The sequence below is a fragment of the Bicyclus anynana genome, chromosome 10 (genome assembly GCF_947172395.1).
Source record: "Bicyclus anynana chromosome 10, ilBicAnyn1.1, whole genome shotgun sequence".
Classification (NCBI taxonomy): domain Eukaryota; kingdom Metazoa; phylum Arthropoda; class Insecta; order Lepidoptera; family Nymphalidae; genus Bicyclus; species Bicyclus anynana.
Window position 1 is genome coordinate 14,952,085 of NC_069092.1, and position 15,802 is coordinate 14,967,886.

General features: G+C 36.5%; 1 protein-coding gene across 3 annotated transcripts in view; it reads left to right on the top strand.

Moving 5' to 3' along the window:
• Positions 1-15,802, top strand: part of LOC112051519 (dorsal-ventral patterning tolloid-like protein 1) — a 121,037-nt gene that overhangs the window by 15,368 nt on the left and 89,867 nt on the right. For all 3 annotated transcript variants that reach the window (XM_052883939.1, XM_052883940.1, XM_052883941.1), the window contains exons 2-3: positions 4,197-4,252; positions 4,993-5,088. In XM_052883939.1, the coding sequence (XP_052739899.1) occupies positions 5,001-5,088 (88 nt within the window). In that variant the 5' untranslated portion in view covers positions 4,197-4,252; positions 4,993-5,000. The remainder of the gene's footprint in view (positions 1-4,196; positions 4,253-4,992; positions 5,089-15,802) is intronic.

A 15,802-nucleotide genomic window follows, 5' to 3' on the forward strand; every position in this document is an offset into this window, starting at 1 on the left:
AATGTTCTAGTTTACATAATAATTTCTGATGATGGACTAAATCAAATGCCTTAGACATGTCTAAAAAAACAACAGTTGCTGAGTTTCCTTTGTCTACTGATTCTATTATTATCTTTACTAACTCAAACATAGCAGTTGTAGTGGTCTTATTCTTTCTGAATCCATGCTGGACGCTATTATAAATATTGAATCGCTCCGCAAAGTTATTTATTCTGTAGTAAATAACCTTTTCGAATATCTTAGATAAAACCGGGATTAACGCGATAGGTCTATAATTATTTGCTTCATCTTTCCTACCTTTTTTGTAGAGAGGCTTTATGATCGATAATTTAAGTCTATCTGGAAATACACCGTGTTCAATACTTAAATTAATCACATGAGATAAAGGTTGGGATAAACTATTAGACGAGCATTTTAATAAGTGGGTATTTAGTTCGTCATACCCTGTTGAACTAGTATTTTTTAAATTCATAATTATTTTTCTCACTTCAGTGTGATCTGTAGGTGCACAATACATGTTATTGGAGTTGGTGTTTATAATATTTCCTACTTTATTCGTAAAGTTCTTATGTAATATATTTGATGTCGTTATGTAATGTCTATTAAGTATGTCACATATTTTCCTAGGGTTTGTTACTTTTACTCCATTATCAGTAATGAATTTAATATTTTGGTTTCGGTAATCTTTACCTACTTTATTTTTAATAATATTCCACGTTGCACTACATACATTTTTGGCTTGATTAATATATTTTTTGTTACACTCACGCTGTCTGTAATAAATACATCGCCGCAGTATGTGGGAATATTTTTTATAGATTTGTGTAACTGTTATATTACGCTTTATGCAAGATTCATAATGTAATTTACGTTTACGTTTGGTACTTATTTTAAGGCCTTTTGTGATCCATCTTGCACCACCAATTCCGTTGTTTCTAATTGAGATTCTTATAAAAGGAAAGCACAATCCGTGGAATAATATTAATGTATCGTGTAAAAGATTAAACGCTTTATTTGTATCTCGTTCTTCTAATACATCGTTGAAAGACAGACTTCGCATACAGTTTACAAATATATCAACATTTTCCTTCGAGTAGTCTCTTTTGTGCATGTAGGTTTTTGAGCTATTCTTTTCTTTGATGCTATTAACATCAAAATGTAATGTTTGTGCAGTATTATGGTCAGATAAACATAAATTATGTAATTGTCCTATCGATTCGTTAATATTAGTAATTATGTGGTCAATACAAGATTTACTTCGTGATGTAATTCTAGTAGGCTTTCGTATTTTATGTATAATATTGTAGTTATTTAATATATCATTATAGGATTTTGTAATAGAATTATTGTTAAGAGTGTTTATGTTTATGTCACCACAAATAACTAATTTATATTCATTAAATTTATTCGTCAAATTATATAGTATTGAATTTAATTTGTCAAGAAATATATTTACATTTGACTTTGGTGTTCTATATAGACATATTATTATAAGGTTTATTTCTTTTATATATATACCACAACATTCGAAATCATTTTCTTGTGCGGTATCATTTAAGCTTATTATTTCATCAGCTTCAATTCCGCGTTTAGTTAAAATACAGACTCCACCTCTTTTAACTTTTTTCCTACTAAAATAAGCTGCAACATTAAAATTATCGATACAAATGTTGGTTTCATGTCCCGGTAATAAAAACGTTTCTGAGAGACAGATAACATCAATATTAATTAATTTATCTTGAAAAATTGAAATATTCAGATTAATGTTATCAGATTTGTTTAATACACCGGCTATATTTTGGTGAAAGATGCCAAACTTTCCCGAAAATTCAGTTTATTTGTACTGACTTTACTATAGCTGTTTAATCTTTTAAAGTAGTAAGGAATTGTACCTTTGCGTAAACTGCTGATTTCAGTGCAATTGTTAACCTTATTCATCGATTTATTCATTGACATAAAATAAAAAGGTATAGTCCCTTTTTTTGGCTGAGTAGAAATCTGAAGATTATTTTTATAGTTTTCCATAGCAGTTGTAATTGATCTAAGATATAGACGTTCATATTCTCTACAACTTATAGCATGGTATACAGAATTACAAAAAGTATGTTTGAAATTGTTTTCGGACTGTAAACTTATATATTGCACATTTTTAAAGTTATTTATTATAGTTCTTAACGAGTGGTTTAATTTATATTCATTCAGATAATTATTTTTAAATACATTTAATAAGAAAACATTGGTATTTTTTAAAGTACGAAACGCAGAATAGATATTATTTATAATAACATTGCAATTACTTTCATTTTGCCCTGCCAATAGAACAACATAGTCTTCTGAAGTCAGTTCTGAAGAGAGTGTCATACAGGTGTCTAGGATATTATCAGTAGATACATTGTGTCTAGTGAAGCAGGTTACCACAAAGTCATTTTTGCCTAAAGACTCTAGATAATTTGTCATCCTCTCTCCGAGGCCAACACTAATCTCATTGTCGCTTAAAATAATAATTTTTCGCTTATTTATTATTCCTGTTCCTGGGTTAATTTTGTGCATACCGTTATCTGTTTTTGTAATTTTGTCAGGTAAAGACTGGTTCATGGTATGTTTTTCCACTGGATTATTTTCAGTTTTAGATTCTGGCGTAGTTTGTTCTTGTAATAGTATAGGTTCTATATCTACAATCATATCTTTTCCGATATTCGAAGATGGTGTAGAGTGATACTCGTTATTGATTGTAGGAGATCCAGTTGCCTGTGATATAGTTTTGTTTTTTAATGGTGTAAGCTTCGTCGTTCGTTTTTTTGATATTTTTGGTGTCGAGATTCCAGGGCTAAATTTATCATTTTGTAATGTCTTGTAATTTATTATTTGTTTTTCATTTTCCTCTATACGTTTCTTTAAGTTTGCGTTTTCCATCTTTAGTTTCATAATTTCATCATGAGCGCTTTCTAGTTGTATAGATAGTGACGTAATTTCCTGTTTTAAATCAGCTACCTCTGAGTTATCTGCCGTAGAAATATCAGGTAAACTGCACGTACTAGTATCCCGCAAAGTTGAATAATGCAAATCGTCTATTGAACTACATGTAACATTGTCCAGAGACTGGTTATGTTTGACAGTCCTTTTTGATGTTACGTTTTCTTTTAGGTTCGATAACGGGCAAAGTATGTTTGATGTTTTTGTGGTCTGTTGGTTTTTTTTGCAGTCTTGGCATTTCCATTTCGTTTTTGTACCCACCGACATAGTTTTAAACCTCTTTTGTGTGACATTAGCACATTTCAAGTCCAGTATGTTATTACAAACAGTGCAAAGCAAGTGTTCTGATGTTTTTATTGTGTGAGTACAAATTGAGCAGACTGTATTTCGTTTTGCCCTGCTAGACATTTTTACTATAGTATTTTTAACTAAGAAATAAAATAATCTAATCACGGCCGAAGACACCCACCAGCCAAAAAGTTGTTTGTACACCCCGTGCTTTGGCGAGCACGTTACGCCTTCAGTCCCGGTCATTATCATTAACATCTGATAGTAGTCGTTAATGAATATTATCACCAAGCCGCATTGAAACAGCGTGGTGGTTCTAAGCTCCATATCCCCTCTACTGTAAAGAGGGAGAGGTCCTGTAGTGGGCCGTTACAATAGGCCGATGATAAATCAACTAGCGGACGCCCGCGACTTCGTCCGCGTGGAATTCAGCTAATTTGGTTTAGTAGTCGTGGCGTGAAAGAGTAACGAAGATTCATACCATCAACATCATCAGTTTTCGCAAATCTCGAGAAACCATGGATTTTTTCGGGATAAAAGTAACATATGCGTTAATCCAGAGTTAAATCTATTTCCAATCAAAATTTCAGTCAAATCCCTTCAGTAGTAGCGGCATTAAAGAGTAACAAACACCGAAACAAACAACCAAACATCATCCATACAAACTTTCGCGTTTATAATATTAATAGAATTAATCGAATTAATCGCGCCTTGGCCAAAAGGATTTTTCTTTTTTAGTATATCCCCATTTAACAATAGGTATACCTTTATAAGTACTCGTAGCTAGTCATGTAGTACTTACACTTCATTTCCAAGCTTTTTTATCGTTTACAATATATTAATACTACTTTAATATAAGATGAGTACTACTCATATTAGTAGGTATATACTCGTATTTTTGCTCGTTACTAACCATTTCATTTCGTTATTTTCAGGTGATTCGTCGTGGGCAGCGGAGAGCCGCGGCGCAGACACACATGCTGACGATATGGTAACTATTTTAATTATTTATGTATATATTTCTTATGAAGTAAAACTTCTTTACGTATGCTTGACTTTGGGAGTAAGCTGGTGAATGCGTTACGAAAAGTGTAATCGGATGAGGGGAACTGACGTTGAGAGGGAGAGCTAAAGAAGATTTACTTCATTGGTGTTGTGTAAAACACAATCGTTTTTTTAAACCCTCATTTTGGGAAGCCTGTATAAAGTAGATAATAATATATCAAAATGGATAATGTATTATTATCAGCCGATGGACGTCCACTGCTGTACATAGGCCTCTTGACTATGGACTTGAAAACAAAACGGTCTCGATCTACCGGCATCCAGCTCCTTGCAACCCGCTTCATGTTCTCAGTCCACGTAGTGGATTAAAGTTGCCCTTAAGGAAATAATACCCTCATATTGCCGGTGTACTACCTAAATATTATTAACTGTTGGTTGGCAACTTAAACTCTTCTAAATCTTAAAATGTATTTATGCTCAATACTTTTATCTGTGCTTTTTATATTAAAGCGCCATCTATATTCACAAGTAAAAGTTGTTACTTTTACAGTGAAGACTAGATGGCGCTGTAATGTTTAGAAACTAACCCAAGTCATTGACGTAGTGCCGCTACTACCCGATAGATGGCACTGTATTGAGTTGCAAAGGCAGAGGATATTTCTTCGTCAAGACAATAAATAAATAGCAAATATAAATAAGGTTTTTAAATGGCAATTTTTCTCATAGGATACAGTATGGCCGCGGCACATTGGCTCAACTCGCTCGGATATCTGTCACTGTCGCTACTATGTCTCCTCGCCACTACCCTTCAAGTCACAAGCGGTAAGTTTAATGTTAGAATGTCAATTGTTCTCGTTGGTTGGATCTATTATTATTTATCTGTGGTCTTTAGTGTTCTTTAATAACTTTACTATACATATAGAACAGTTTATAGAACAGTTTTACTTTTGTTGTAGTCAATGATTTTATACTATAGATATGGTACTCGCTCGTCAAAACTAAGGCGAACAAAGTCACCCAATTGGCTTCATTTGATTTACAGTTCGTGTGCTGTAGATTGGTGCTGGTGACAGATCGTTTCACTCTTGAAAGTTTTCCGCGATTCACTATAATAGTACGTAATAAGAACGTCATACAAGCAACTATCAGCCGCACCATGCTACAGCGCATGAACTGTAGTCATATAATAAACATCGAAAGTTACTTAAGCATAATAATACATATTGTCTATAATGTTGAGTTTTGTGTTCAGGAGGTGTAGAAACTATATAATATAGACAATAATGTAAGTAAACACAAAATTGTGCATATATGTAGTTGAGTTTGGATCACTTTTTGCGGTGATTTTGTAGATACATAACGTATCTAATCGTATAAAATCATTGGTTATAATGTGTAAAAATAGGCGTTGCACCGGCTCATTGGTGTGTGAAGCTGGAGCAGCATCAGTAATGGAGAAACTTATAATTCAAAATCAAAATCAAAATCAAAAATCATTTATTTCAAGTAGGCTCAGTTTACAAGCACTTTTGACACGTCAGTTGACTAATTGTTGTTTGTAAGTGGTTGCTAAGCCACAGGTTTATGGGAAGGAAACGGGTTACTATGCCTTACCCCTCCTCCTATAACAGTCTATGCGTTTACATAAACATCAAAACCTTCATCATAAAACATCATATTTATAAACGTACTTAATATTAATACAAACATATAACTAACAGAGCAGTATGAGTTTTTATAAAAAAACAATTTTTTTTTTTTTAAAATATATCGCGTTTATTGTGGTTTAGTTTTTAAATCATATTACATTAGATGTTCTTTATATGTATATGTAACATATATAAGTAAAAACCAAACCCCTTTTTATTTTTAGTTAATTGTTTATAACTATTGCAATTTGTGCGAGCAGCCCTTAAAAAAATCAAAATTTATCTACACTACATGCGATTCCGAATCGAATGACACCTCAAGCATAGTTCTAAGATAAAGTTTTAATTTAAATGGTTTTTCACTACTTTTGCTCAAAAACACTATCATATTATCACTCCACAGCGGGGCTAAACAAGCATTTGAGCCTCTAGGGGCTAAAGTAATTTTGCTTTTTTTAATTTTTGTCTGTTACGAGTAGCTAATAGCTTACCATAAAACAAAAAAGGTTTATTTCGTAAATCGTTTAATCATACTAAGATATTGACCTCTTTATAACGAAGGAGGTTTTATTTGTAAATAGAATCATCACAAGTATTTATGGGAGGCCTTGATTTGAAATTGGAACGAAATGCAGCGTTTTTGTCTGCGGAATGCGTTTTTTTTTATTAAGATGCGAGCTGCGTCTGCAAAAAGAATTTTAGCATTGAATACTGTACTGAATAATTTTATTTTCTCGCAATCGTAGTGAAATGCAGAGTGTAACACGTTGGGCTAAACCCATTATAAACTCGGTTTCTATTTAGCGGACCTCGCCTTGCGGCTCGTGCCCTAAAAATACCTCGTATATAATGGAACTTTTTAGCCCCTTGTATAACAATCTACTATTGTGAACTAGACTATACACATTTTTATTATGTACTAGCTGACACCGCGAGGTTTCACCCGCGTGGAATAGGGGGATAATATACAGCCTATATATAGCCTTCCTAGATAAATTTTTCGAAAAAAGAATTTTTCAAATCGGACAAGTTGTTCCTGAGATTAGCGCGTTCAATCAATCAATCAATCAAACAAACAAACAAACTTTTCAGCTTTATATTATTAGTACCTATAGATGTGATAATTCAATATCCTTTTAAATTTTCTTTATAAAAGAGAAATGTTTTGTACCTCGTGTTACGAAGCTGCTAACCTCTGGACTTGAGAGGCACTCTATACTTAGTGTTACATAAACATTAAATTTGCCAAATGTAAATAACTCTCTAATCTAAACTTCCACGGCCTGACCGCAGTATATTTCATAGCAAAGCACTGTATACGAGCGAATTGTGGTCAAACATAGAAACAGATTTTGCCGTATTTTATGTTAGTTGCGTGAATTTACTAAATATATTCTACATACACGGAGAAATTAATAATTTTTCTAAATTATTGACGCTCGCGCTGGCGCTGTGATATGCGCGGTGGATTAATAAGATGGAGGTCCTGGGTTCGATACCCGGCTGGGCCGATGGATATTTTCTTAGTTAATCCTGGTATGGCATCGGTCGCGGTTAGCTTACCACCCTACCGGCAAAGGCGTACCGTCAAGCTATTTAGCGTCCTGGTACGATGTCGTGTAAAAATCTAAAGGGATGTGGATTTTCTTCCTCCTCCTAACATTAGTCCGCGTCCATCTTACGAGTTACGAAAAAATTCGTCTTTTATTCACAAAAACTTAACAAATCATATAATTTAACCTTCCTCACGAATCACTCTATCTACTAGTGAAAACCACATGAAAATCCGTTCAGTTCGAGTTTATCGAGAACAAACAGATCCATTGAAATATACACACAATTTCATCCAAAGCAGTCCAGCCGTTTAGGACGAGTTAGGTCACAAAAACACGTAATTACAGAAGAATTATAAACATAATATATAAGTAAATTAAGTTTAAAATAAGTAAAATAAAAATGTACGCAGGTATTGTACGAAACAGAGCTCTTTCTACGATCGCAAACGCTTCGAAAATCCAAAAATGTATAGGAATGACGTTTGCAATCGAAAGGTCACGTGATCAAGTTGTCGATCGGATCTGTCATTCGCATACATTTTTCTAATTTTCGTAGCGTTAGCGTTTGTAGAAAGAGAATCGACGTACCACCTGGCTACAGGCCCATGTTACTTTTAAGAACGTGCCTACAACTTTCAGTAATCTCTCTAGGGGGCAATATTTATTATTACAAAGTTATTTGCTAATCAAAGTAAGTGGCCCAAGCTCGCTTTATTGAGGCTTATTGTTATAAGCACAGGTATTACAGTGCCTTCATTATAACTATATGAAATTACGGAATTCATGACGAAAAGATTTTCGTTATTAAAATCTTTAAAAACAAAAATTCAACCTTCTTCTTAAAACATACAGATTACTACATTAAAAGCAATAAAATAATATCGAACGAGTATCTAGCTCCTATTTACTGATCGTTTTGAAGACAGTGTCAAGCTATTTTTTTATTATTAATGTACCTACCTACAAAAGAAATACATTACACGCAATTTAGCTTTCTTAGATGACATATTGTCATCAGATATTTAACATACGCAATTTGTACATTTGTATTAATCGACTCAGATGTCGAACCCCTTGTCGAAATTTTTTTTAAAAGAGTTAATTCTTAATAAATAATTCTTTTAAGCTTAATTGAGTAAAATTAATAATTCATTTTCTCCAAACATTCAGAAGCAATAAAAAAGCTTAGGCATATGTGTAGAACTCTATTATAGTAATTATTCAATAATAATTATAAGACTGATCTCTGTCTCTGCTACCGGAGAGTGTGGGTTTGAATCCGGTCCGAGGCATGCACCTCCAATTTTTCAGTGTGCATTTTAAGAAATTAAATATCACGTGTCGCAAACGGTGAAGGAAAACATTGTGAGGAAACCTGCATACCAGAGATTTTTCTTAATTCTCAATTATCATCTAAGGGCTAGCGTGGTGGACTATTGGCCTAAGCCCTTTCATTCTGAGAGGAGACTTGAGCTCAGCAGTGAGCCGAATATGCGTTGATAACGACGAAGTATTGATTGATGTATTTTTAGACTGTGTATAAAACGAATACTAACAAATCCCACACTCAATGTTTCAAATGTTTTGACGTGCTCAGAGATTTGGGAGTATTTGTATTACTGAGATTGGTACTTCTATTCGGAAATTCTATAGTCGAGTGGACGATTCTACGTTCAAAATGTAGATACTCTCTTAGGGACCCCTGACCTCGACAGCTTCCCTCCTTTTCCTATTTACAGGAAGTACATCACCCCCTCTCTTTCCTTCAGGCAACGATCAATAAGGATTCAGACTGTAAATTCCCCTCGGGTTGGGTTAGGCTGGAAACACACTTATGAAAAGCGACGCGAATCATTTGGAACGCAATGTGTTGAATGAAATTAGTAGTATTATAGTCGTCTTCTTAATAAGTAGGGTGTTCTTAATTCGGTGCGTACAGTTACGATTTCCTTAGGTACGGGTGGTATTTACATTCATAATTTTTTATTATTTATTGAATTATAATATTCTACTCATGTACCCCGTATAATTAAACTTTGAAAAATACAAGGATTTTATTAAAATCTAAATAAGTGAATAAATCTAACTAAATAAAAAGAAATATATAAAATTAAAACTCAAGCTTTTGAGATAAATCAAGATGGCGCCCTTAAAGCAACATATGACAATTGACAGCAAACGTCAAAACGACTACTTCATTGAAAACGTCATCAATCCGCCATTATTACCCGTATTAGTATTGCATTAAAGTAAGTTCGTAGATTTGTATAATCAAAAATAGTTAAAAAAAAATTCTTTTATTTCCGCTAGGGTACAATGACTGATCCTGGGCTTCATACAATTTTGGACCATCTCCTTTGTATAGTTTCACGACAGCGATAGTATAATTATAGGGGGATTTGATGATTTAAGTCCAGTTCTTTGTTAGGCAGCGTGAACGCCGTCACGCTGCTAGTCGCGTTAGTGATTTTGTGCGATAATGTTTTATGGTGTCATTATTGATCATAAATTGTTTAGTGTAGGCATGGAGAACATATAGGGCAAGGAAGGTGAGTTTTGATGCATTCTAAAGGGATCCCTTAGACCTACCCCTAAGGTCACAAGTCCTGGGACCTGCTCGAGGTGTTTCCTCTGCCACAAAATGATGGTACAATCACTGCCTCACCGTCACGTAATATTAGTAACATCATATTTGTTTAAGCTCTTTAACCTTCAGGTTGTAATATATCAAAAATAGTGACCTGTATTGGAAGGAATGTCCATTTTGTACATTTACTACTTACCCTTCTTAAAAGCCTTATGCACGCCACTGCCAAGCACGACGAGCATATATCCATCATGTCCCACCTAATAGAGTAGTTGACTCATATCAAAATTAATTTATGGAATATTAATTGGAAAAACGTTTGTATGAAAGTTTGTTACTCTTTAACGCCGCAACTACAAGACCGTTTTGAATGAAACTTAAAACGAAAATAGACAATACTTTGGATCAACACATAGGGTACTCTTTGTCCCGAAATTGTTTTCCGAGATTTGCGAAAAACTGATGGTTATAATGGTATGAATGTTTGTTACTCTTTCACGCCGCAACAAAAGCTCTATGTGAAATTAATATTCCCGTCTAAAACAATAGTCTGAAACCCGTCTAAGTTATTGAAAAAGGCAATTTATCTCGATCACTCCCTCGGGCATAAAAACTGATAAATAACCTCCCAGCACGACAACCATAAAACACCATTAGAACTTACGGTGGAAGAACTTGAAACGCGACATGACTCCACGTCGTTAACTATAGCTAGGGTTGCCAGGCTCCGGGGAAATGCTGGACAGAGTTTTATTTATTCACTAGCGGACGCCCGCGACTTCGTCCGCGTGGAATTCAGTTTTTAACAATTCTCGCGGGATGTGGGATTACGGCTTTCATGTTTATACAAAAGAAGGCTCAGAGTCACAGCGGGCGATGGAACGAGCTATGTTAGGAGTATCTCTGCGTGATCGAATCAGAAATGAGGAGATCCGCAGAAGAACCAAAGTCATTGACATAGCTCAACGAGTTGCGAAACTGAAGTGGCAATGGGCGGGACATATAGTTCGAAGAGCCGATGGACGTTGGGGTCCCAAAGTGCTGGAATGGGGACCCCGCACTAGCAAGCGCAGTGTTGGCCGACCCCCCACCAGGTGGACTGACGACATCAAGCGAGTCGCAGGGATTCGCTGGATGCAGGTGGCTCAGTATCGTGATGTTTGGAAGTCCCTACAAAAGGCTTATGTCCTGCAGTGGACGCCCATCGGCTGATATGATGATGATGATGATGAGTTTGTACATACAGCCAGTCAGGTGAGATTGTAATCAAGGGCTAACTTTTCTATACTTATAATAAATCTGTAAAGAGGTCAATTCTGTACATGAAATATATTTCCAAATTAACTATCAGGGGGTGATTAGTGATCGATACTGATGCCAAAATTGCAATCTGTAAAATTTTTGTCTGTCTGTCTGTCTGTATGTTCGTTATAGAAACAAAAACTATTTGACGGATTTTCGACGAACGACGAAACTTGGTACAATTATTCTTCATACTCCTGGGCAGGTTATAGTATACTTTTCATCATGCTACGATCAATAGGAGCAGAGCAGTAAAGGGAAATGTTGGGAAAACGGGAGAAGTTACTCCATTTTTTAAGCTTCCGTCGCGTGGTATGGTCGTTATAGAAACAAAAACTACTCGACGGGTAGGGGTAGGGGTAGGGGAAGGTTAGGGTAGGGGTAGGGTTGAGTCCCTACCATCCCCTGTATGGTAGGGTAGGGTAGTAGTACGGTTTTACGCGGACAAAGTCGCGGGCGTCCGCTAGTCTATACTATCTATACTAATCTATACTAATCTATACTTCTATACTAATATTATAAAGAGGTAAAGTTTGTAAGTTTGTCACATTTTTTAAATGGGGTAATCTTCGGAACTACTGGTCCGATTTCAATAATTCTTTCACCAGTAGAATGCTACATTATCGGTGAGTGCTATAGGCTATATTTTATATTAGTATTATATATATTCGCCGAGTTAACACAGTTTTTGTCATACAGGTCGGACCGAAAATCCTCTTAAGCAGACTTATTCGCATGCGCTGCCTTAACCATTGTGTAAAATTGAAATTAATGTATGGAGGCTTTATGTATCTTTAAAAGTTCTACAAAAAAGTCCGCGACACCATATATCTATCTTCTATATATTAGTAGATATAGTACCTTTTGTGTTTTAAAAATTATAAATTTTATATACTTAGGTTTGCGTCATTATTTATGCTACTTAACTTAAATCCTTATCAAAATAAATTATTTAATAATCACATGGATATTATGGAGATAAGATTTGCCCTTTTTAGTATGTTAATTAGTTAAATAGTTTCGGAGATAATACAAAATTTCTAAAAGACGCAGAAATTTCGCTATATGACGCCCCGCGCTTTCAATTACGTAGTTCCCGTTCCCGTGTGAATATGGGGATCAAACATAGCCTATGAGACTCGCAAATAATGTAGCTTTCTATTGGTAAAACAATTTTCCAAATCGGTCCAGTAGATCCAGAGATTACCACCTATAACCACACAATCTCTTCCCTTTATAATATTAGCATCCCACCACGCTTGGCTGGATCGATTTTGCTAAGGGTAGAGGTAAGGTAGGAAAGGTATAGGGTAGAGTAGGGTGCGGGTGGGGTAAAGTAGGGGTAGGGTAGGGGTAGGGTAGGTGTTGGGTAGGGATAGGGTAGTGGTAGGGTAGGGTAGGGTAGGGTATGGTATGGTAGGGTAGGGTAGGTTAGGTTAGGGATTAGGGTAGGGTAGGATAGGGGTAGGGATAGTTGAAAGTTTACATCGAGTTTCACGCGGACGAAGTCGCGGGCGACCGCTAGTACATAATAAAAAACATGTTTACTAATCATATTAACATCTGTTTTTTTAATCAACTCTGACAATACGAGTCGAATTGTTCTTCTTTTTAAAAATCGGATAAACTATACAAGTTACAAAAAAAATATTTAATCTACCAAAAACAGCCTGCGCCGGGCACGCTTTTTCAGATCCGCTGAAGCAGCGTTTGCAGAAAGCTACGTAATGCACTCAAGTTTTGCTATTCTGTCAGATTCTTAGCATATAGTTACGAGGCTGATACAAGGGCCTTTGTGTCTTTTGTGAATGCCCATACAAAGCCGCGGCGGCGTTGCAAACTGCTCTTTATAAAGAATGGAAACTTGAAGGTTTTATTAAATATTACGGTCCCAGGTTTCGTATACTTGCCAACTTTACGCTTGTAATATTAATGACTTAAACTAGCAAGCCTCGTTATAGGATTTAGAGGTTAGATTCACCATGGAGCTCTAATGCGGTGTGGTGGGCTTACAGTGATTAAGTTACACTATAGATGTTTGGCTAGATTTTCAAATGGCACAGGCCGGTGTCGGGCAGCAGCGACACCGGTGCGAGAAATCTGGTCCTGCGCTGACCAACCCGCATGCCCAGCGTGGTCAGTATCGGGCAAACCTTTGTAGATGGACCAACAAACTAAAACACAGCCCCTAGTCCCCGGCAGCCCCGCTATTCCTGGCTCTGGCAGCGGTTACGGTAACGGCGGGGCAAGGGGTGTTAAGAATCTCCGGAAGAGATTCCGCTGCCAACCCCGACGACTAGACCTGGCACCATACAACGCCGTAATGATGTTATAAGATGATGATGATGTGATAACATGTTTTAGTTGTGATAGCCCAGTGGATATGACCTCTGCCTTCGATTTCGGGGGGTGTGGGTTCCAATCCGGTCCGGGGCATGCACCTCCAACTTTTCAGTTATGTGCATTATAAGAAATTAAATATCACGAGTCTCAAACGGTGAAGGAAAACATTATGAGGAAACCTGCAACTCACTGTTGAGCACGAGTCTCCTCTCAGAATGAGAGGGGTTCGGCTAATAGACCACCACGCTGGCCCTATACGGATTGGCAGACTCCACACACGCAGATAATCAAGAAAATTCTCTGGTATGCAGGTTTCCTCACGATGTTTTTCCTTCACTGTTTGAGACACGTGTTATTTAATGTCTTAAAATGCACACAACTGAAAAGGAGCAGGTGCATGCCCCGGACCAAATTCGAACCTACGCCCTCCGGAATCGAAAGCAGAGGTCATATCGACTGCGCTATCACGGCTCAATTAGGTGTAATTAGCGATTACAGAATGAGAATCGACATTATTTAACATGTATAAAGATGCACTGGCCACAAATATGTTTGGTTTATTAATCCATTTCTCAAAAATAACGACGAATTGATGACTTTTCGGATAGATTGCCTTCAAAAATAATTTTACATCTGTCCATCACGTTTTTACCTAATTCTTTGTATTTGTACAAATAAATCGACAAAAACCGTGATGGATCGTTTTAGTAAACCATATCAACAATTCAATACTTGCAGGTTTACGTAAAAATAACAGTGTAACTCCAATGGATCGCGTAAATATTTGTTATTTTGTCATGACGAACGCAATATATGTTATAATATTATAGATTGCCTTCGTCAGTGAAGTAAATATTATACATACGTACTACATAGGTATTAGTTTTCGGGGACGGGGTATTTATGTTCAGAAGCATGAGTTAAGCCTGAAGGGTATGGTTGCCGATGTTAATAGGCAAATAAGGCTTAACACTATAGCCTTTACTGGTTCATGGTTTTGTCATGTTCTTGGATCACGTTTTTGATTCCCTACTAGTTGTTTTCTCTCGCAACTTGTCCGTTTATTCGCACTCCTCAGTCGGGCCTCGAGGACACTCTTCAGTCTTCACAGGTCTACAGGACACTCTTCAGTCTTCACGGGTCTAGAGAACACTCTTCAGTCTTCACGGGTCTAGAGGACACTTTTCTGTCTTCACGGGTCTAGAGGACACTTTTCTGTCTTTACGGGTCTAGAGGACACTCTTTAGTCATCACGGGTCTAGAAGACATTCTTCACTTGCCAATAAAAACGATAGAGTTGTAGTTTTACCTTCCGTTTAGAACATTGATTTACTCAACATGTCTCTCTGCAGTCGTTTATTCATTTCTGAAGATCGTGGTATAGTATAATCTCAACCTTTTTTTAAGGTTCCGAACGTATTTTCTCTTGATTACAATCTCACCTGATGGTAAGTTATGATGCAATCTAAAATGGAAGCTGGCTAACTTGTTAGGAGATGGTAAAAATGATTCTTCCTCCTCTGTCAATTGATGACTTCTGTGATTTCAAAGAGCTTTTCAAGCTCAGAGTCACACAGCGGGCGATGAAACGAGCTATGTTAGGAGTATCTCTGCGCGATCGAATCAGAAATGAGGAGATCCGCAGAAGAACTAAAGTCACCGACATAGCTCACTATCGTGATGTTTGGAAGTCTCTACAAAAGGCATATGTCCTGCAGTGGACGTCCATCGGCTGATATAATGACCAAGACCAAGACGCGTTGGGAACACTCGTAATTTTAATTTAAAGCTTTGGACTATTACCACCATTAGATTAAATAAATTATGACATATTCCTGACCTTTCAAGAGTACATGTAAACTAAGCCTAATTGAAATGAATGAATTTTGAATTTTGATGATGATGATCAGCTTTTCCTGGCTGCACTCCCCGTCGCATAAATATACGGCTATTATGGGTATCCGAGTAAATGTCAGTAATCTAGCAGGATGGAGGAACTATAGGGCTCATTAACAGTGGGGCCCTGGGCACTTGCCTACAGTGCCCAGCGGGAATGGGCCCGTGTCTTACTGTCGGTAAACTAATGGGTAATTTCGTAC